We start from the raw sequence: 20056 nt of genomic DNA, 5'->3' as shown, positions 1-20056 counted from the left end.
AGGAAGATTTTGCCGAGAAACAACGAGGAGCACAAACTCCTTCAGTTGAGGAAATGCTAGGCTTAGAAATTCTTGCCTGCAAATATCCTGCCTGCCCCGGGTCTTGTTCCTGTTCGTTCAAATGGTTTCTTGTTTATTTCCCAGGGTGAAATAATGGGATTGTTTCTTACAGGTGGAAGTATGCAGGAAATTGCATTCTTGACCTTCACATCAAGCAATACACACAGATGTGGGCGTGGAACCATATCAAGAGCCACAGGCAACTTCTGAAAAGTTACAAAAACGTTTACAAAGTTAAACTGACACAAACCAAATTGTCAGAGGAAAATCGGAAACAAATCCAGGTAATTGAACCAAGGCCAGAAGGGCTGGCACCTGCAGGGCAGAGCCTTAGCCTGAGGAGGAAGAGGAGGAGGAGGAAGGTCATAGAAATGCCATGTCTGCATTTGCTCCACAGGACTTGGAGAAGACTCTCGATGTTTTCAACATTGTTTTAGCAAGGCAACAAGCACAAACTGAGGTAGGTCCCCCCCTCCCCCCGCTTCCTTTTATAAGAATTTTAAAATAGTTAATTTTAAACACAGAGTGAGCTTTACACACCTGCTTTAGAAACGGCTGCACTGACCATCAATAGAAATACTTCCAGGGCAGGTTACATTGTCACCAAAAGTGTTTAAAAGTGTTTCTAAAACAGCACCTTGAGAAGCTGTTTGTAATATGCTAACACAACTTTGTGCCCTTTGCAAATGATTTCATTCGAAGGAATCCTGCCATGTTATTTCTTCAGTAGTGATCATAAACTAGCTATTAGCATACATACTCGATGATTGCAAAATGGCAATTTTTGGTTGTTTTTCATAAAATTTTAGTATTTGGGGGATTGTTTAGTTTGTACAAAGAATACATTTATTTCTGTTTGCTGAACTTGAGGCTAGTGAAAGTGCAGAACTTTTGATTCTTTGATTTGTAGGTTGTGAGGTCAGGACAAAAACTCTCCAAGAAATCCGCAGATGGGGAGAAGAAAAGTGGCTGGTTTTCTGGCTTTTGGGGCAGGAAGGAACCCAAGAAGAAAGAGGACGAAGAAGACAAATCAGTTCCTGAAAGTAAGTCTGAGTCTGTCCAGCAGCCCCGAGACCACAGAGTGGCTGGTTGCAAAGGGCTGAGCGTTCAACTAGTCATGGAATGAAGCTACCAAACTGAACGGAAGCAGCCGAACGGAAGGCAAATGGACCCCGGTACCAGCTCGGCCTCAAGCCCACCTGAGTGGCAAAGTGCCAGCCTTCCATCTGCTTGGAGGGTCCTCCAAGATAACATCTTCCACCCTTTCTGCAGCTATCGATGACCTCATGACCCCTGAAGAGAAGGCAAAGCTGTTCACCGCCATCGGGTACAGCGACAGTTCCCACAACCTGACTTTACCCAAAAAGGTAATTGCGCCTTTGGATTAAAGCTGGAGCACCACAGAAGAAGATGAGCATCTCCATTTCTCGCGGGTGAAACTTCCAAGTGGGCTGTAATTCATCTTTCCCTCCCTGTGTTGGGGGAGGGGAGGGGACCCCGGGTATCGTTTCTGGCTGACGTTTATGATAAAAACACCCCATTCGATGATGCGACTAATGCTCTGCAATGCTTTGGTCTCCCATTTAGTACGTGGCCCACGTGGTCTCCCTGAAACTCCTAAGCACTTCCTTCACTATTAAAGAGGACAGGGATGTCCCGGACACTCTTAAAATTCAGATCATCGATTTAAGCACTAAAATCTCGCAGAGGCCGGGTGCGCAAGCTCTGAAGTAAGTGCCAGTTCCAATTTCATTTTGTGTGTTGTGTAAATCTGGGCTTCTCGGTTTATTGAAAAGGTGATTTCTGTGGCATCATTGATGGCAGGCCTGTAACAATTTGGCAGAACAAAACCAGAATCTCGGGCACTTCTTGGGTTAAAGTTTGGTCCTTCTTCCTACTCGTGCATCAGTTGGGCTGTCAGCCTTTTCATTTCTTTTTCATTAATTGTATACACATTTTCTCCTCTTTAAGACGGAACCTCGTACAATTGCTTCCTTATAGTTTGAGGAGGAAAAACCAGTTGCCTGTTGATAATTTGCAGGATAGAGGCAAAGCTTGAACATTGGTACATGACGGGCTTGAGGCAACGGAACATTGTGCCTTCTCTCGTGGCCTCCATTGGGGGTGCTGAGTCGTCTCTGCTTGAGATCAAGTTTGAGACCAACCCGGAGGACAGCGTGGCTGACCAGAGCCTCTTCGTTCAATCGCAGCCTGTAGAAATCATCTACGATGCGGTGAGTGAGATTGGCGTGAAATGCTTTGCACTTTCCTATTTCTGTATTTGCAGTTCCATGAGTTAGAACTGATAGCTCTTTTTCTTAGAGAACAATCAACGCCCTGGTGGAATTCTTCCAAACCAACCGAGGCATGGACCTTGACCGCTTAACCACGGCCACCTTGTCGAAACTGGAAGAAATTAAAGAGAGGACCGCCACAGGTCTGTTTTGGATATATCGGGTCAACTCCAGATGATTAAACAGGCCTTTTTTTGACCCTGGGGGCAAACGTGCAGCTGCAGAGGAGTTTCCCACTGCCCCTAGGGGTTGTGGTGGATTTTAAGCAGAATTCTGTTCCAGTGGGGGAAGGGGAAGGTGCCCATCTCAGCTCCATTCTGTTTCCTCTCTTAGGGCTGATGCATATCATCGAAACACGAAAAGTCCTGGACCTCAGGATTAACTTGAAGCCTTCCTATCTTCTGATCCCACAAACCGGCTTCCACCATGAAAAGTCAAACTTACTTATTTTGGACCTAGGTACTTTCCAGGTAGGTCATGATGACCTTTCTTAAAGATTGAAGGCAAGAAATTAATGAATTAAAGCTTGGCGGAAAAGAGGAATGTGTTCCTCTGAGGTCTAACGTCGTCCCATTGAGTGCTGATGAATACAGCTGTGGGCCAGTTGTGTTTACGGACACATTTGTGAAAACTACGTGACAGTTGCATGTTAAGCAGGGAAACTTATCATTCAACAGCTGAAGAGCATCAGCCAAGGTCACCAGCAGAACTCAAGCAGTTCCTTGGATGAGATCATGGACAAAGCCTATGACAAATTTGATGTAGAAATTAAGAACGTACAACTGCTGTTTGGCAGATCAGGTATGATGCCTCTAACCCCAAACATTCTTGACTGCATATCAGGTGGAAAGCAGTTGGCACAAATGGTACAGTATTAACTCTATAAACCTTGAAATTCGAATCTATTTACTTCTCTGGAGTTTGGCAGGTGCGCGTGCTGAATTTTTCATATTTTTTTGGTGGTATCGCTAGGGCTTTTATGCATCGATGTTATTTATTATCATGCTAGAATTATCAAAATATTAGCAACTCTTTAATTGTATTTTAGGGGAAGATTGGAAGAAAGCCCGGTCTGAGCCCGCATCCTTGCTGCACATATTGCGTCCCATGGACATGTGTGTCCAAGTTGCCAAATCAATGGTGGAGAAAGACGTCAGAATGGCAAAGTAACGTAGCAATTTTAAAAGCTGTAAATATGGTTCAGTTGTTTCATGTTGCCTAAAGGCGGAGCAGGCTGCATTTTTGTGGCTAGGGAGCTGGCCATTTATTCAGTGTGCTTGCGCTGCTACAGACCTCTTAAAATCTGGGCAGGAGTGGGAATTCTTGGCTGGCTTTTCATTTTGGGTGTTTTTGGAAGAGTTATTTTTAATCGTGGTCTTTGGCACACTGAAGCTACTGATCAATGCCATGAAATTTACTCACCCAAATCTTCTCAGGACAAAGTAGCTGGCCGGTCTCCCTGGAGAGCTTCTAATGGTCTTTTAAAAAGCTTTCCAAATGTACCTTAGCATTTCTTGGATGTTTCTCAAAATCATTACTTTAGGCCCAATTGAAAGAAAGCTGTGAGCTGGCGGTTCACTTCATATCCTGTTAGCCAGAGATCAGTGTGTTTGTTTATAAAAACAAGGTGTTAATTACATTTCCTTTGATGGTGCCTTCTCTGCAGTGTGTGCCAATTTCACAGCCCTGCTGGGTTGTGGTCTCTGTGTGTATATGTGTGTGCTTTCCCTTCTAGAACAAGAGTGTAGCAGAGTTATTAGCAACCTAGTTCTGTTTCTTCTACATTTTTATATCCTTAGGTTTAAAGTGTCAGGAGAGCTTCCTTTGGTTCACCTGAGAATTTCTGATCAGAAGATCAAAGGGGTTTTTGAGCTTATTGACAGCATTCCCCTTCCACAGAAATCCGATGTTTCAGTTTCAAGTGCAAAGGTATCAAACTCTTTGTACATTTGGGGAAAGTACAGTCAGTAATTAGCATAATTATTGGCATTTCCGAGACATAGAAAGGTCAAACGTGTAATAAATACTAGTGAAGCAGTCATGCCAGCTTGGCATTGCTGTGGGAACATTCCAACCTGAAGTGTTGTATGTAGATTAATACAAAAATATAATCCAGTGGTTTCTCACTATCTCACATTCTTTTGCAGGCTCCTGCCATTCCTGTGGTTTCTGATGGAAGGAAAGATTTCCTTGGTGCCACACTATTGCTGGAAGAATTAGAAACAGGTAAAAAAAAAAAGGGAAAAAAAAGGGCATCTAAAATTACGGCAAATCCAAGACGTTTGGCTATTATTAGAAAGCATACTTGTGGCTCAGACAACTTTGCATTAAAATCTTTAAATAGGACATTTGAAAAAAAATCAAGTTGTGGCAAATGGAATTTCCCCCCTACAAATGACTTATATATTGATTAATTAGTCCATTCCAAAGTGAATATTTTGATGCCCACAGAATGCCCTAATAGCATTTTCTTTGTTCCTTAGAATCTGACGATGAATATTTTGATTTTGATGATTATCCCCAACAACCAGAGAAAGTGGTTTCCCCCCCAAAAAAACAGCTAAAGAGTGAGACTAAAACTGTTCAGGAAGAGCTGACAGACCTGCAATTAAAATTTGAAATTAAGGAGGCAAGTGTGGGGTTTTTTTTCTGCATCACTTTAGAGATCGAAGTTCAATTCACAAATTGAGGCCTGCCTGAAGATGCCCAGATTTCAAAATTCAACAAGCGTCTCTTATTTAGGTGATTTTGGAACTGACCAAGCAGCTGCAGAGAGAAGAAACCATCCTTGTATTTAACGTGCAGCAGCTTGGGATGGAAGCCACTGCTAGAACATTCGACCTGAGAGCTGAGTCTTACTTGAGAAAGATGAGCCTGAATTATTATGAAATTCAAGGTAATTTGGTTAATAGGTTAAGCAGTTACAAAAATGTACTTTTGGACAGGGGTGTTTAAAGTTTTAGTCTAAAAAAAAAAAAGCAAAATTGTTATGGATTTTGTTTAAAAGAGCTAATTATAGAAAAGCCATGCGGGCTTTATATAACCTGCGATTTCTTAGATATCACATATTTTTGTAGGTAAACGGCAGCAAGTTCATTTGATTAGTTCATTGGATGTCTCCGGATTAGACCTTTTGAAAGTAGAATATATCAAGGTAAAGACCTTTTTTTAAAAAAAATGTTACCAAGTGATACGTACTGAACGGCATGTTCAAATAATTGCTTTTGTACAATATGAAAATTGTGCTTCAATTTTCAGTCACATATTGATTATGTTTCCCCTCAGGCTGATAAAAATGGTCCAAAATTTCAGACAGTTTTTGACAATACCGAACAAAGAATGGAGGTAAGGAAAATTTAAGAAAACTCATTCTAACCTTACAGTAATTATAAATAATGCTGGATTTGCTGCTCCTAAGGAAGACCCCTCAACTCCCTACCAAGAGAGTGGGTTGGGTAGAAAAGATTAAACAGGTTTTTGAGCAGGGCCTGGCTTTTGATAAACCCTGTTTCTGTTGCTGCTCTTGACCATGTCCAGGAAGGTGTCCCCTGTCTTTGACCCTCCTTCATTTTGAAATAGCCTGTTAAGTCAGATGAAGAAGGGGCCTGGAGTCCCTTTTAGCCATCGTGAGGTGTTGGATGACATTTGAAAGAAAGTCTTAAGAATAGACAACCCAAACTACACTTAAGAAAATGGTTGCTTCTCTTGGGGATCTTGGACTGCGACCCATTTATGAAATGCGCAGGAAAGCCAGGATGTGGGGGTGCCCTATTTTCCCCCAAACCAAGGATGTAATTCCTGGGCATCAAGAAAGTGATTGTGGTGGAGTGGTGGGTGAATGGGGAGATCATGCTTTTGAAGAGGTGCCTTTGCCCCCCACCCTCCCCCAATCCCTGCAGGTGACCTTCTCCTCCCTCCAAGTGGTGCTGCACACCCAGGCTCTTCTCTCGGCCTTGGGGTATCTCATGGCTGTGGTCCCAGCAAGGGGGAAGCAGCCGCCAGCCCTGCAGAGACGGGAAGAGACCCAGAGGACAGAGTCTGCTGGGAAGGAAGGTAATGGGCAGCCATGTTTGGGTGCCATTTTCTCCCCATTCAAGATGGCCTGGAGCAGGTCTACATCTTGCTGATGTGTTAAAAAAAATCTCTCTCTACAGTGGCAAAAACGAGCAAGGACAAGGATGTGTTTAATTTCAAATTCTTTGCCAAGATGGAGGCCTTCTGTTTGAACGTTTGCGATGAGAAGAACAATATTGCTGAAATAAAAGTTCAAGGTAACAGGAAAACGCCTGTTCTATTTGGTTCTTCCAAGCTGTCAAGAACATTCTCTAAGCTTGGATTATTGAAATACGTCCCATCTATTGGAGGACTTTGATTTCACTCATTGCTGATTTCTCAATTCTGATCTTGTATAGTGGAAGGCCAGTTAAATAGATGCATTTCTGTTGGTTTGAAATGAAGGGGGGGGCAGGCAGCTGGGCATAGATCTGCGCACTTCAAGTGGTCCACAAAGATAGGACAGAATGAGATAACTTCCTCGGCTTTTGTCCCAATATATTCAGTGGCTCAGATCTTAGATATATTTCTACAGCAGCTTCAAAATACTTTTGGAAATTGAATAACACAGTAAAGGTTTAGTTAGGGCTCTGAGATTTCATTTCTATGGTTCTTACAAATAATTAACAATTTTTTTCCTTTTAGGCCTCAACTCCTTCCTTTTTCTGCAGTCCAGTCAAACTATTCTCTTTGCCCGGCTGAAAGATGTTGTTGTTATTGATGTTGACTCAAGGACAATTCATAAAAAGGTACAGTTACTCCTTTGATTGCAAGTCAAAACTCTGACTTTTTAGCCACCAGAATGGCTGTCCTGTATTTTGTACCACGAGGGCATCCAGGAAATATCTTCCCCAGGTGTTTTGGAAGAAACAGCCTGTGCAAACTCGGTCCGAGCCCATTTGTGTATCCTCCACAGCCAGCTCGGCTTTAGAGTTGCAGTCTTGAAGAACCAGCGAGGGCTCCATGCGCTTGTCGAGCATTGCAAACACATCTTTTGGATACCAATCCAGCCCCCATGATACTTTTGCTTGCCTACCTTCTAGGCAGTTTCCATAGTCGGCGATGAAGTCTTCAGTTTCAACCTGGCCTTATATCCAGACGCGACTGAGGGAGAAGCTTACATGGATATGTCCAAAGTGGATGGAACTGTGGCTCTCAAAGTGGGCTGCATTCAGATCATATATCTACACAAATTCCTCATGACGCTCCTGGTAAGACTGCCAACTGGGAGGAGTTGTTGCTCTGTTTTCCACATGCCATGGAAGGGAGCTTTTATATTGGGATGCAAAAAACAGTCTCTCCTCCCTCTCTCTCCCTCTCTCTCTCTCTCTCTCTCTCTCTCTCTCTCTCTCTCTCTCTCTCTCTCTCTCTCTGTGTGTGTGTGTCATACGGATAACAGGAAGCTCAAAAATGTGTCACTTAAATATCACCATTAAGTAATTGTCCGCTGCTTCCTCGCCTCATTCCTGACCTGCAAACCTCTTGCTTTGTCACAGAATTTCCTCAGCAACTTCCAAATCGCCACTGAGGCCTTGAGCGCTGCTACAGTGCAGGCTGCTGAGAAGGCTGCCACCAGCATGAGGGACTTTGCCCAGAGGAGTTTCCGCCTCTCCATGGACATCAACCTGAAGGCCCCCGTCATCGTCGTCCCGCAGTCTTCTGTCTCTTGCAATGCTGTGGTCTTTGATCTTGGGCTGATTAAAATACAAAACCAGTTCAGCCTGGTGCCGGCGGAGGATTGCTCGCTGCCTCCCATCGTGGATAAAATGGAGGTGCGCCTCACCCAGCTGAAGCTGTCCAGGTAAATCCGGTTCCTCTTTACCCGCGAAGCGCAGCATGATTGGGGAGGGCTCCGTCACGTTAACTCCACAATAATTGTGTGACTTCCACTAGGACAGTCTTGCAGCGAGGGGCTTCACAGCCTGACATTCAAATTCTGCACCCCATTAATCTGGACCTTTCGGTCAACCGCAACCTGGCCGGGATGTGGTATCACAAAATACCCCTGGTGGAAGTCCGAGGTTACCTTGATACCATCAGCGTAAGTTAATTTCTCTTCCCTTGTGCGGCTGGTACATTTCTCCCAGGGTCCCCATAGAGGGGAAACCAAAGATGGCAAGAAAGACATTTCTCCATTTAAAAGGAAAGGAATGGCAGGTCCCCCAGCTGGTTCCATTCCCAAATGCTGCTGGGCTCATGTGTCTACGCTGCAGCTCTATTTTTGGGGGGCAGGGAGAATCCTTCGTTGTACATTCCTCCTTCTATGAGGAATTCTTGGATTCTGATCCCTTCAACAGCTGTTGATTAATTCCAGTATGAAGAAGGTGCCTTTTCTGGTCTACATCCTCACCAGAGGGTTGTGTTTGGGTTTGCTGACCTGTCCCCCCCTTTGAGACTATGGTGATTTGGGGGAGTAACCTTGTTATCCTGGCTTTTGCTGAGGCTTAGTCCCCCAGGGACCCCAAAATGAGGCCTTTGGGATATTGAAGGAGGTGTCTGTCTGAGGAGGAATAAGAACCACAGAGAGGATTTTTAGATGGATGATGGTTATATTGTTATGGTTCCCATAATGGTCTTGAATGGAACCGTCATTTGGTGTCCTGTTTACGACAGAAGTAAGAAAGATTGGAGTGGGGCGGTGAGTGATAAAAGCTATGGAGGGACTTGCCAAAAAGGCAGATGAATGTAGCTGTGCATTCAACGGGCAGGGTTGGGGTTAGTCCCCCTTGTTTGGTGACGGTTCATTCAGTCTGAAGAAACTTAACCTCCCCTCGAAATGCCCCTGTTTCTAGGTTATCCTGAGTCAGGAGGATTTAAAAGTTCTGCTTAAAGTTATGAATGAAAATCTGGCTGAAGCAGACAAAACCGATCCTGGGGCAGAACCAGCAGCGTTGACAGAAGGTAGGAAATCTTTGTGGGTCCCTGCTCCCAGGTTGCGTAGTTGCAGCGTTTTTCCTGCAGGGAGTTTAGGAGGGAGCTAATCTGCCAGTGCTCTTCGGTGGACAGGCAGGCAGGTGGCAGCAGACTGAAAGGTACTCTGATCGGGAGGGGCTCTTGGCCTCATCCAGGCTCACAGCTCATGACTTAAACTCGTAAAGAAGCATTGGTTTTGCAGCAAGATGTGAACACGTCTTCTTTAAATGGACATCTCTTGTTTTGGAATTAGCAAGCAAGGTAAAAGAAATGGTGCCACTGGCTGGAACCCCGAAGTCCAGCATCTCGGAAGAAGCCCTGAAGGAAGATAGAACCAGCCTGCTGCTGAACTTTGAAATAAACAAGGTAGGGAACTTATGAATCTGCCTCAATTCAGTTTTAATCACCCACGGAGCCTCCTCTTTATTTATTTATTTTAAATACCGCTTATTTGCTTGGCAGTGGAGCATTCAACTTCTGACTCAGCCTGCAGCAGCAGCAGCTGCTTAAGCCTAATTCAGACCCAAGGTATCCCGTTTCCTGAATAAGTGCTGGCAAGGGCAGCCTTATTTGTTCTCCTTCCTCCAGTTCCTTTCTGGCTTCACCCAGACTGGAAGAACGGGTTATTGTTAGTGGTCCACCAGTCAGTTTATTCCCAGTAGGCTTTCAGTATTTCTCGGGGGGGGCCTCTCCCCGCCCTTCTAGGTGATGCCAGCAGCTGAACTTGGCAAAGCTTGTGTTTGGAAGAGAGATGGGGCAGTAGGCTAGCACCCCACTTGCCAGGCTCATCCTGGCTGGTGAGAAAAGGGGCTTCTCAGTACTCCTGAATCAGAACCCACCTGGATGGTGCCTCAATCAGGACAAGTCGAGGTCATAACTTGCTCTGTTCCAATTAAAGGCTCTGTTGATTCCAGGATTTTTGGCATATTTGTGATTCTGAATTCTTGTTTCTTCCTACAGCACATGTCCCCTCTCCTTGAAGATGGCTTAGCAAAATGGCAAATGTAGATAGACAACTGGAATATGAAAGGCTGGTGTATTTTTATGTGTCCATGCTTTCTTTCATATACTTTATTTTTCCCCTTTCAGGTCTTAGTAACATTAACGAAGCAAGTGGAAAAGCAGAGCTTTCCTTTATACAGGCTCACAGTATTAAAACTTGGAAGTGAAGGTAGAATTAAAATGCACGATATGACTCTTACAGCATATCTTAAGAAAGTCCAGATGAATTGCCTTGAATTCACTGGTAAGTCATATTTAATGAAGGATTTCACAAATGAATGTAACTCAGATTACACACAGGTTTTTAGAGGACAATCTTAAGATGCAGATCACATTTCTCTAAATATTTCAATTTTGTGTTTTGAATTTTTATTCTTATTTGTTGTGCAAAGCTCTATTTGAGTTTTAAGCATTTTAAAGGGTCTTGTTTAACTTGCTATTTTTCCATAAAGACCCCCATTTTCCATGCTCCTTTAATCATAAAATTTAAAATTTGGGTAGTTTAAAAATGACATTAGAGAATATCTATGGCTAGAATTGTGAGAATTTTAGTTAGTTTTAACTAAAAAAAAATCCATAAAGAGAAAAACTAACATTGAGATATAACTTGGTGAAATAATGATTAGTGGAATGTAAATTTTTAATCCTAAAACAACCCAGATTCTCCTCCTTAGGCAGGAGGATCTCATCAAGCTTATGAAGTATCTATTTACTGCATATTTTGGGTAATTTCCAAGTCTCTGAAATTCTACCGATTATTCTTTTGAGGAAGATTGCATCGATGAAGAAATTACCCTCTTTACTGTACCAATCCACTTTTCCTTTTGTTGTCAGTGAGTGGCTTTGGCTTACAACGGTTTAAGTATGAATTGTATTCTTTCTACAGATTCCAAAGGAGATCCATTAAATATTATTAGTTCTTCAGATGAATCCGGCAAGCATCTTCTAAAGATGGAATATGTTAAGGTTAAGCACTTCTTTAAAACTAAAAATTACTGTGGGGTATTTTGAGTGGATGCTTAAAACAAAAATGGCAGTGTATTTTATGCAGAGAATCAAAGTGAAATAATGCAAATTAATGTATGTTACAAAAAGCCGAATTGAATCTTAGTTGCTAGAGGTTTCTGCTAGAAGGCTGGATTGTGTTGGTCTCTCTGTCAGTTACGTACAGAGAGGGGCTCATGGGGAAGGCAACGCATCTTCCTTTCGCCTTTTCTTTCTTGGGAATCGAACTGTGCCCAGCTTGGACTCTTCTGCGGCGTTTCTAGGGGTGACATGGTATGGGGCTTATTCTACTGAGATAACAGTTGGCAGAAATAAGTAGATGTTGAACCCAGGGCTGCCTGCAGGATACAGTAAAAAAATGACAAGGGGATGGCGCAGTGGTGGGATTGGACCAAGAGGAGCTTTGATTGCAGTGCCTTGAGTCTTCCAACCGCACGTCCCTGCCTGAACGTAACAGTTTGCGTGAATAAGTGTGTGCTTTGCTACTGCTTTGCTATCTGCCACAAACTGAAATTGTGTTTCTCGTTTAGGCCGATGTTGATGGTCCTCACTTTGACACTGTTTACAATAGAACAAAGCAGTTGCTGAATGTGAGTATTGTCATCTTACTGTTTTAGCTACCCAGAGTAGGATGTCCTTTGGAGAACAAATATTAGCTTAACTAAAAGAGTTCAGATTCCAATTGGATTTTTAAGCCAAATAACTTCCATTTAACCTACCTGGGCTGAAGGGCCTTTTTAAGTGATAAAAAGTGTTTTCAGGTGAGAGATCCCTCCTTCATTTATTTCCTTTCTTTTTTTTTCCAGGTATCCTTTTCTTCGTTAGACTTACTTTTGCACACTGAAGCCTTGCTTTCTATCATGAATTTTTTCACCTCTGCCTCTAATGGTCTCATGCCAGCTGAGAAGGGGGCTGAGGTAGAGCAACCATCAGAAGATCCCAAAATAGCTGTTGCAAAATCAGGTATCGGAGGGTTGATCTCTCTCTCTCTCTCTCTCTCTTTCTGCCAATCCTATTTAATACTGAGGAGCCAAGGCGATCCCTTTTGATCACGATGAGCCAATTAAATCCATTAATTTAAGAAGCATTTTGAATTTCCAAGTTTCTTTGCATGGGTTGGAAGCAGTAGGAGTGGGGGCCACAAAGCATCGATGTGTTCACTGCTACAAGACCAGGGTGGAGGAAGAGGAAGATTGAGGCGCATGGCTGGGGAGGAAGGCTCAGCATGCTGACCAATCTCTTCTTGTTCCACAGATGCTGCCCCTGCGGCCATCCCTGATGATGTGTTTGACTTGAAGCTCACTGCCAGACTGAATGCCTTTAACATTTTGGTTGGTGACCAGAAAGCTGATATTGCAGATATACGAATTCAAGGTAAGTGCATTTGAAACAACGCACAGGAATTTAAAAAAAAATAATCAACTCTTCTCCTTCCCAGTTACCGTACTTAACCCTGCTATTTTGCTGTAGGATAGAATTCTTCTCGTTCAGTCCTTGGGTCAGATACATTTCTTATAGCAGCTAGTAGTGGATTAAGTGTAAATTCCCTAAGAAAAATCCCGGTGTCCAAACTTCAATCAAAAATGGAAGACTTCCCCTTTTATTTTTGTCCTCCTTCCTCCCCAGGCATGGAGGCCTGTGTGTCTACCACAACAAAGCAGACTGAAGTTTTTGCCCGGCTTCGGGATTTCATCATAACCAACGTTGATCCAGAAACGGTTCATAAAAAGGTGAGCGTGACATTGGGAGTGCTGAAATGATCCTCACGGACCAGTTTGGCAGGGAAAAGAGCACATCTGAATGTACACAGGGAAGGATTGCGCACTCTGGCCTGTTCGCACGTTGCCTTCTCCCCTCAAGATGGAGAAGCTGAATTGGAGGACAGGGAGGGGGGCCTGGTGGAGCTGGGGCTGTTTTAGGTCATGATCCGACAGCCCAGGGACCCTTTTGCCCTTGCTGAGGCTAAGGACAGACAGGCCCGTGATGAATGGTATTGAAGAGAGAGAGAATCATGGTCCATGTGATCTTTGCAGACGGTCTCGATAGTGGGAGACGAAGTCTTCCGGTTCACGATGTCCCTTTATTCCGATGCCACCGAAGGAGATGCTTACGTGGACATGTCCAAGTTTGATGGCAAAATGTCTCTGAAAGTGGGCTGCGTTCAGATTGTCTATGTGCACAAATTCTTCATGACGCTTCTGGTAAGAGGGCTGCTTCTTTCTGTTCACTTACATTGGCCTTCCCTAACCTTGGACACTCTTAAGAGGCGTGGACTTCAATTCCCAGAATCCACTTCATCTCTCAGATCTGGAAGATGAAGCGGATTCTGGGAGTTGACGTCCACACGTCTTAAAGTTGCTAAGGTTGAGAAACACTGGCTTACGTTGCAGTTTTCAAATGTGTAGGCTCAAAATCCCAGTCTCTCTCCTCACAAAGGACGGAAAAGAATAAAATTGGTCCTGGCAGTGCAGAGCTTGGTCATTGCTTCTTCTTCTTTTACATTGTGACACTTGAGAATGAGATGGTTGGACAGTTTACACAACAATACTTTTCCCCATTTTTTTTACTCACCTGGGGGATCCATTTGCACCTTCCTTTTGTTGACCTCCCAGCATTGCTGCTTAATTAGGCCTGTAATTCTGTCCACTCTTAGCATTTTCTCAACCACTTCCAAACGGCCAAGGAGGCCCTGAGCGCTGCCACAGTTCAAGCCGCAGAAAAGGCCGCCTCCAGCATGAAGGATTTTGCTCAGAAGAGCTTCCGCCTCTCGATGGACATCAACTTGAAAGCTCCCGTCATCCTCATCCCTCAGTCTTCCATCTCCAATAATGTACTGATAGCCGATCTTGGCTTAATCAGAGTTTCGAATGAATTCACCCTTGTCTCTGGGGAGAAGAAGACGCCTCCTCCAGTCATTGACAAGCTGGATATCCAACTCACCCAGCTGAAGATCTCCAGGTATGTCTGTTGTGAGCCTCTTTCCCCTCAAGGTCAGCAGGCAGATGGCTGCCCATGGCAGGCTTTCCTTGCCTGTTGCTGTGGGGTTCCTCCTGGCAGTGGGAACACTCTTCTGCAGCAGAGAAGCCATTCCTTGAAGGCTGGACCAGAGACCCTGCACAGCTCTCTCAGATGGTCTGAAGCATCACCGGTGGCTTTAGCCGACTTCCTCCACCTTTGGTTATGAATGCAAGCATAAACCAGAGCAAGTAGCAGCTCTAAGCAAACCATCTTGCTTTTCTTTCCCCATCAGACACCGGGAGGGCTTCCCAAGGGCTTAGTCAGGACAGGGCCTCCACGTTGAGCTAACTTGTGCTGGGGCAAAGCAGAAAGCAGAAACCAAAGCAGAAACTTCCCCCAGTGAAGCTCCATGGAAAGGCCCCTGTGGCAGGGTTTGCGTTAGAGCAGGGGTCGTCCAAACCTTGGCAACTTGTAAGACTTGTGGCCTTCAACTCCCAGAATTCCCCAGTCAGCATCCCAAGTAAGTGAGCCTTAGGCCTTGAAGCATCCCAAGTAAGTGAGCAGGCCGTGCGCTGCTGGCAGGAGGGGCTGGTTTATTCAAAGGTCCACCTTGTGACTCTCTATCCGTTCCCATTTAATTTGTAGGACGGTGGTGGGCAGCAGACCTCAGCCAGAGATTGAAATTTTGCAGCCGGTCAATCTACAGCTGTCTGTTCAGAGGAACTTGGCCTCTGATTGGTATCTGCAGATTCCAGGGATCGCCATCCAAGGAGACTTAAAGGCCATGCTGGTAAGGTCACAAAACGCCGAGAGAGCCATGATCTCTGGGGAGATAAGCTGTGGATTATAATGATCACTTGGGTTCTGATAGAGTTACTCTATCAGATTGATTTTGCTCTTGAAGGGGGCTTTGATTTTCCAGTTAGGCTTTTCTCCACTTATAACTTTTTTACATAAGGTTTTTTCCCCCCCTTCTGGCTGGAAGGATTCCTGCCTGTTTTGAACACAATAGAAAACCAACCATTTCTACCTTTTTTGACAATGCTGCAATCACTCTTGTGTGTCTATGTTTGCTACTAGGTGCTAGCTAGTTCATGCAGACCCATCAGAGTGACAAGCAGGTATTTCCTACCTACGCTGGCAGTGAAATGCATTCCCCCCGCCCTCCGGAGTCTGCAGTCTGGCCTTTGGAGGTGTTTTAATAAACTGTTGTGGGAAGGTCTTGTGCTGGCCTAAGATTGATCTTTACTATTTGCATCAGGGTGGGGATGGGGGGCCAAAATGGGTGGCGTTTCCAGAGGAAAGCAGTTTAATAATAGATTCTTCTCTTTGCAGATCTCACTCAGTCAGGACGACTTGACTTTGCTCATGAACATTTTGCTAGAGAATCTCAGTGAAGCTGCTGCAGATCCCAAAGTCACGCACTCCACCTTGCCAGATGCTCAGAAGTTTAAAAAGCCCAAAGCTGAATCTGTGGTTGGCCTTGATGAAGGTAGATCTTTCCCCAAAGCTGAGCATTTAATTCAAAGCGTTGCAAAATGCATCATTTGGTTGTTAACCACCATCAGGACAAAAGAGTACCTGGGAAGCACTAGGGAAAGCAAATTCGGGGTGTTAGCTAGAAACCTTTGGAGGTGAAGGTGGCTGGGTGACTTTGGGCCAATCACTCTGTCCCAGCCAGACGACCTCACCGGGTTGTCATTATGTATAAGAGAAGAGAATGTCCGATGGGTACGCCCCCTTGGATTCAGCAAAAGATAAAGGGGGAATAAAAAGAAATAGCATCACATAGCAATATGCTGGTCTTTGGTTCTAATGAAGTCTCCATTTGTGAAACAGGATCAAAGAGGGCTGGCGTTGAATGGAAGGTCAGGCTCTCAACCGCCAGTCCTCAGGCAAGGCCTAGTCATGGCTGATTTCAAAGACTTCTCTCGTTTCTCAATCACCCAGGAACCCCTGAGATTCCTGCAGACGAAGCACCCGGGGAAGCCCAGCTGAAGAAAAGTGTGGCTGTCATGTTTCACTTCAACTTTGAATCGCTCTCCGTCGTTCTCTACAATGCTGATAAGAACCAGGTTGGTCACAAGACGAGGTTCTTGAAAGCCAGTTTCCTTGGCACCCCGAGATACAGTGTTAAAAACAATATCACAGGCCAACTAGATCAGGCTGGTCCAAAAATGGAGAGTTTGTTCCAAAAACTATGTGAAATTTGATCTTTGAGTCTGTTAGTCATTTGTATGTGCCCATTCATATATGTGCACTCACGCACCCATGCACACACATACGTATTATTGATCAGGCCTCCAGCCTTCCTTGCCCCATTCCAATTCCTGCCCCCCTCTCCCTTCTGATATTTTTTTTTAATTTGCATTTATATCCCGCCCTTCTCCGAAGACTCAGGGTGGCTTACATATGTTAAGCAATAGTCTTCATCCATTTTGGGGACTTTCTCCATTGGCAACCTGGGCATCACGATGTCAAAGTTGTAAGATGTTTTTCTTGAGAGAGAGATTTCTTCTATGTTAATTGGATCTGGTTGTTTTAATGGAAAAAAGTTCTCCATCCGTGTTCTTTCTCTCTTCGGATAGATAGCCCAAACTAGGAGACGCGTCAAGTCTCTGAGCTATGAGGCTTCATCCCTTTATCTCGGCCATTTTTATATCTCGTAGAAAACTCAGCTGTCGCTTCACAATAGCCACTTGCGCCTTGGAGAACTCCGGCTGCATTTCATGAGATCATCAGGACAAATGTTTTCGGACGGCTCTCTGGATGTCAGCACTAAGATGGAAACATGCACCTTGGATGATCTCAGAGAAGGGGTTGAGAAAGCATCTGCAAGGTCAGCTATCCAGCAGTCATTTGAAAACCCCACTTCTCAGCCCTGAATGCCATCGGTTCTTTGCTTAACACACATGGTCAGCCATGAAAAAAAATTACCTCTTGTACAGAGGAGGTTTGGAATTTGTGTGAAGGTTTGTTGAATCCGAGGCCTTGCAGATGGTGGCCTTCTCACTAGAAATTCTAGGAATCGGGGTAATCAGAGGATACAAAACTGGATTAATCTATTCCAAGTTCTTCCCCCATAAATTCAACCATCTCATCTATGAATGCATTTCTGTTTTGCAGGATGCTAGCCAGAAAGGACGGTAAAGACGGTAGTGTCATGATTGATATCAACTACAAGCAAGATAAAAACGGGACCGGCATCGTAGCTGTCTTGGATCAGCTGTATTTGTGTGCCAGCATGGAGTTCTTGCTGACAGTAGCCGACTTCTTCATTCAGTCCCTGCCTGCAGCCAAACCGGCGGAAAGACCGGCCCAATTCGCACTGAAGCCAGCTTCCCAGGGAAAGCCAAAGCCCGAGAAAGGTCAGCAGACGGAAGGAGTCCTGCACAGCTGCTTTGAAGAGCCGTAATTCTTACTCACTGGGCAGTTTTGCGCTCTTAAGACCACTGGCTTTATTTTCAGTTTAGGCCTGGGTGTGTTGCTCCATGGTCAGAGCAGAGGGGCCAAGTCAGGGACTTAAGTGCAGGATTGCTTTGTTTTTTATTAGCCACGGTGATGATGGTGTGTGCTGTTGCTCTGTTGTCTCTGATAACCATTTCACAGAGCCATGAACTGAATTTAAACTTTTACAGCTGCAGCTGCGCGATCAAACATGTCTGTGGTAGCCCACATCTTGGATCCAGAAATTGTGTTTGTGGCCAGCTTGACCAAGGCTGATGCGCCTGCCTTGGCAGCTTCCTTCCAATGCAGCTTCATGTTGTCGGGGGGCTCCGAGGCGCAGCGGATGACCGCGCGGGTCCTGGACCTCAGGGTGCTGGCCTGCCCCTTCCTCCGGGGGACAGCAGAGAAGAATGTCACCACGGTGAGCCCCTTGCTGGGATCTTCCCCTTTGCAGGGGGCTTCTTTCCTGCCAACAGGAAGGGGGCATTGACCCCAATATTTTGCTGGTGTCCTTTTAGGTGGTGCATCCTTGCTCTTTAACTGTGGAAGCCACGATGGATGTTTCTGGAGTGCAAAGCGTGGATGTGAACATGGACACCTTGATTGTGAAAGTTAGTAACAAATTGCTCGCCCTGATGCTTAGGTGCATGCCTAGAAAAATCTGCAGCTGAATTGAGATCTACAGTGTGTAGAGTAGGAAATCCCCTATTCCAAGGAGGATCCCTGCAACACACACACACACACAGTCCTGAGCTTCTCCCTTCTGGTCCTCCATAGTAAAAATATTGGTTTGATTTTATCAGGGATAATCTCACCATCACTCTAAATTTATGTGTAAATAGCAGCTCTTCAATGCAAGCAGATACGTTGAATGCTCTTGATTTAATCCAGACTTCGACTGTGAAGGCAGGATCCAGTGGCTGGGGAATTATGGGGGTTGAAATCTACTCCTCTGAAAGTTGTCAAGTTTGAAAAACACTGATCTCCAATTACTGCACATATTATAAGTGAATCGTTCCGCTCTAGTATCCTTTTTCATTTTTAAGGTGTCACCAATAATTCTCAATACTGTAATGACTATCCTGGCTGCTATGAAGCGACAGACCAAGGAGGAAGAATCGGGAGGGACCCTTTGTAATCCTGTGGACCTCTGGAGCATCAAATCCGTTGACGAGTGCCAGAGTTGGTTCCTGGGTGTTGACATGGCCACAGAAGCCACAGAAGCCTTGCTAGCCAGCGAGCAGAGTGAAAAAAAGGAACATTTTGAGATGGTGGTAAAATCGGTTCAGGTCACCCTGGAGTGCGGCTTGGGACATCGTACCGTCCCTTTACTGTTAGCAGAATCTGCATTTTCTGGAACCGTGAAAAATTGGTCTTCTCTCATGTCAGCCCGAGCTGATGTGACACTGGAGGTATGTAAATAGGGTCGATCCCTCTATATTTGGGCCTTTACCTTCTAGTAGGTTTCCGTGACTCTTGAGCTGGGTTTTGTGTGCTTCAGCTTTGTGTTCCATCCTGCATCCCAGGTGAATTATTACAACGAAACCCATGCTCTCTGGGAACCTCTGATAGAACAAGTGGATAGAGAAGGACGTCGCTGGAACTTAAAATTGGAAGTAAGCAACTATTTAATGTTCCTTTTTGGGCATTTGTTTTCTGTGCACGATAAAAATGCAAAGTGTATTTTTACCATGCTTTGGGGAAATTGGTGGTTTGGAACTTCATTAGGCAGGGGGCAGCCTCATTTAATCTCTTTGTTTCAGTTAGTCCTCTGTCTCCCAGATGAATAGCTTTTCAGGACCAGTTACAGAATTAATATTAATTCAATGCAAGCAATTATGCAAATGTTTTCTCTAATGTTCGAATAGCTGAAGAAAATGTATTGTTCCGCATTATGTTTAATAGTAAAACACCACATATTAAATATATTTAAGCCAGTGCTTCCCAAACTTTTTTCTTCATCACCCAAAACCACTCATCAAAAAGTCCTTTTTACACATTGGAAATAAAACACCAACTGCACAGAAAAACATATGGGTTTGTTTGCCACTACCCAAAGAAAAATCACTTTTACACAATTTGGGTAATTTACTTGGGTTTAGGAAATGCTGATTTAAGCATTAGGAACTTCTAAAGTAAGAATTTGCTTCTCTTTAAATAAACCTTTGCCTCATCTTGCTATTTTTCTTCCTATAAGATTAAAGGAACGCTTTGTCTGCATTCATAGTTCTTCCTTTTAGTTTGGGGAAATAAGCAAGTCCACAATTTGGGTATAATGCTGCCTTTATTCTAGACATTCATAGATCAAAGGACGAATTACTGTC

The 20056-nt window shown here is 44.4% G+C and overlaps 1 protein-coding gene across 3 annotated transcripts in view; it reads left to right on the top strand.

Annotated features, from left to right (window-relative positions):
• The window catches only part of VPS13C (vacuolar protein sorting 13 homolog C), a 51339-nt gene that overhangs the window by 10276 nt on the left and 21007 nt on the right, over positions 1-20056 (top strand). For all 3 annotated transcript variants that reach the window (XM_058155981.1, XM_058155980.1, XM_058155982.1), the window contains exons 13-53: positions 173-344; positions 458-520; positions 971-1103; positions 1333-1427; positions 1648-1790; positions 2102-2294; positions 2383-2497; positions 2688-2824; positions 3032-3155; positions 3403-3520; positions 4154-4283; positions 4502-4580; positions 4838-4983; positions 5097-5250; positions 5432-5508; positions 5640-5699; positions 6254-6407; positions 6509-6625; positions 7053-7156; positions 7451-7618; positions 7904-8208; positions 8301-8448; positions 9200-9308; positions 9574-9686; positions 10410-10566; positions 11209-11288; positions 11858-11917; positions 12134-12290; positions 12582-12701; positions 12954-13057; positions 13361-13528; positions 13981-14285; positions 14931-15075; positions 15621-15777; positions 16236-16360; positions 16955-17124; positions 17412-17653; positions 17924-18153; positions 18251-18343; positions 18779-19144; positions 19259-19348. In XM_058155981.1, coding sequence (XP_058011964.1) covers positions 173-344; positions 458-520; positions 971-1103; positions 1333-1427; positions 1648-1790; positions 2102-2294; positions 2383-2497; positions 2688-2824; positions 3032-3155; positions 3403-3520; positions 4154-4283; positions 4502-4580; positions 4838-4983; positions 5097-5250; positions 5432-5508; positions 5640-5699; positions 6254-6407; positions 6509-6625; positions 7053-7156; positions 7451-7618; positions 7904-8208; positions 8301-8448; positions 9200-9308; positions 9574-9686; positions 10410-10566; positions 11209-11288; positions 11858-11917; positions 12134-12290; positions 12582-12701; positions 12954-13057; positions 13361-13528; positions 13981-14285; positions 14931-15075; positions 15621-15777; positions 16236-16360; positions 16955-17124; positions 17412-17653; positions 17924-18153; positions 18251-18343; positions 18779-19144; positions 19259-19348 — 5926 coding nt within the window. The remainder of the gene's footprint in view (positions 1-172; positions 345-457; positions 521-970; positions 1104-1332; positions 1428-1647; positions 1791-2101; positions 2295-2382; positions 2498-2687; positions 2825-3031; positions 3156-3402; positions 3521-4153; positions 4284-4501; positions 4581-4837; positions 4984-5096; positions 5251-5431; positions 5509-5639; positions 5700-6253; positions 6408-6508; positions 6626-7052; positions 7157-7450; positions 7619-7903; positions 8209-8300; positions 8449-9199; positions 9309-9573; positions 9687-10409; positions 10567-11208; positions 11289-11857; positions 11918-12133; positions 12291-12581; positions 12702-12953; positions 13058-13360; positions 13529-13980; positions 14286-14930; positions 15076-15620; positions 15778-16235; positions 16361-16954; positions 17125-17411; positions 17654-17923; positions 18154-18250; positions 18344-18778; positions 19145-19258; positions 19349-20056) is intronic.

The sequence above is a fragment of the Ahaetulla prasina genome, chromosome 13, assembly GCF_028640845.1.
Source record: "Ahaetulla prasina isolate Xishuangbanna chromosome 13, ASM2864084v1, whole genome shotgun sequence".
NCBI lineage: Eukaryota > Metazoa > Chordata > Lepidosauria > Squamata > Colubridae > Ahaetulla > Ahaetulla prasina.
Note: the sequence above shows the minus strand (reverse complement) of the source record. Positions and strands in the feature narration are given on the sequence as shown.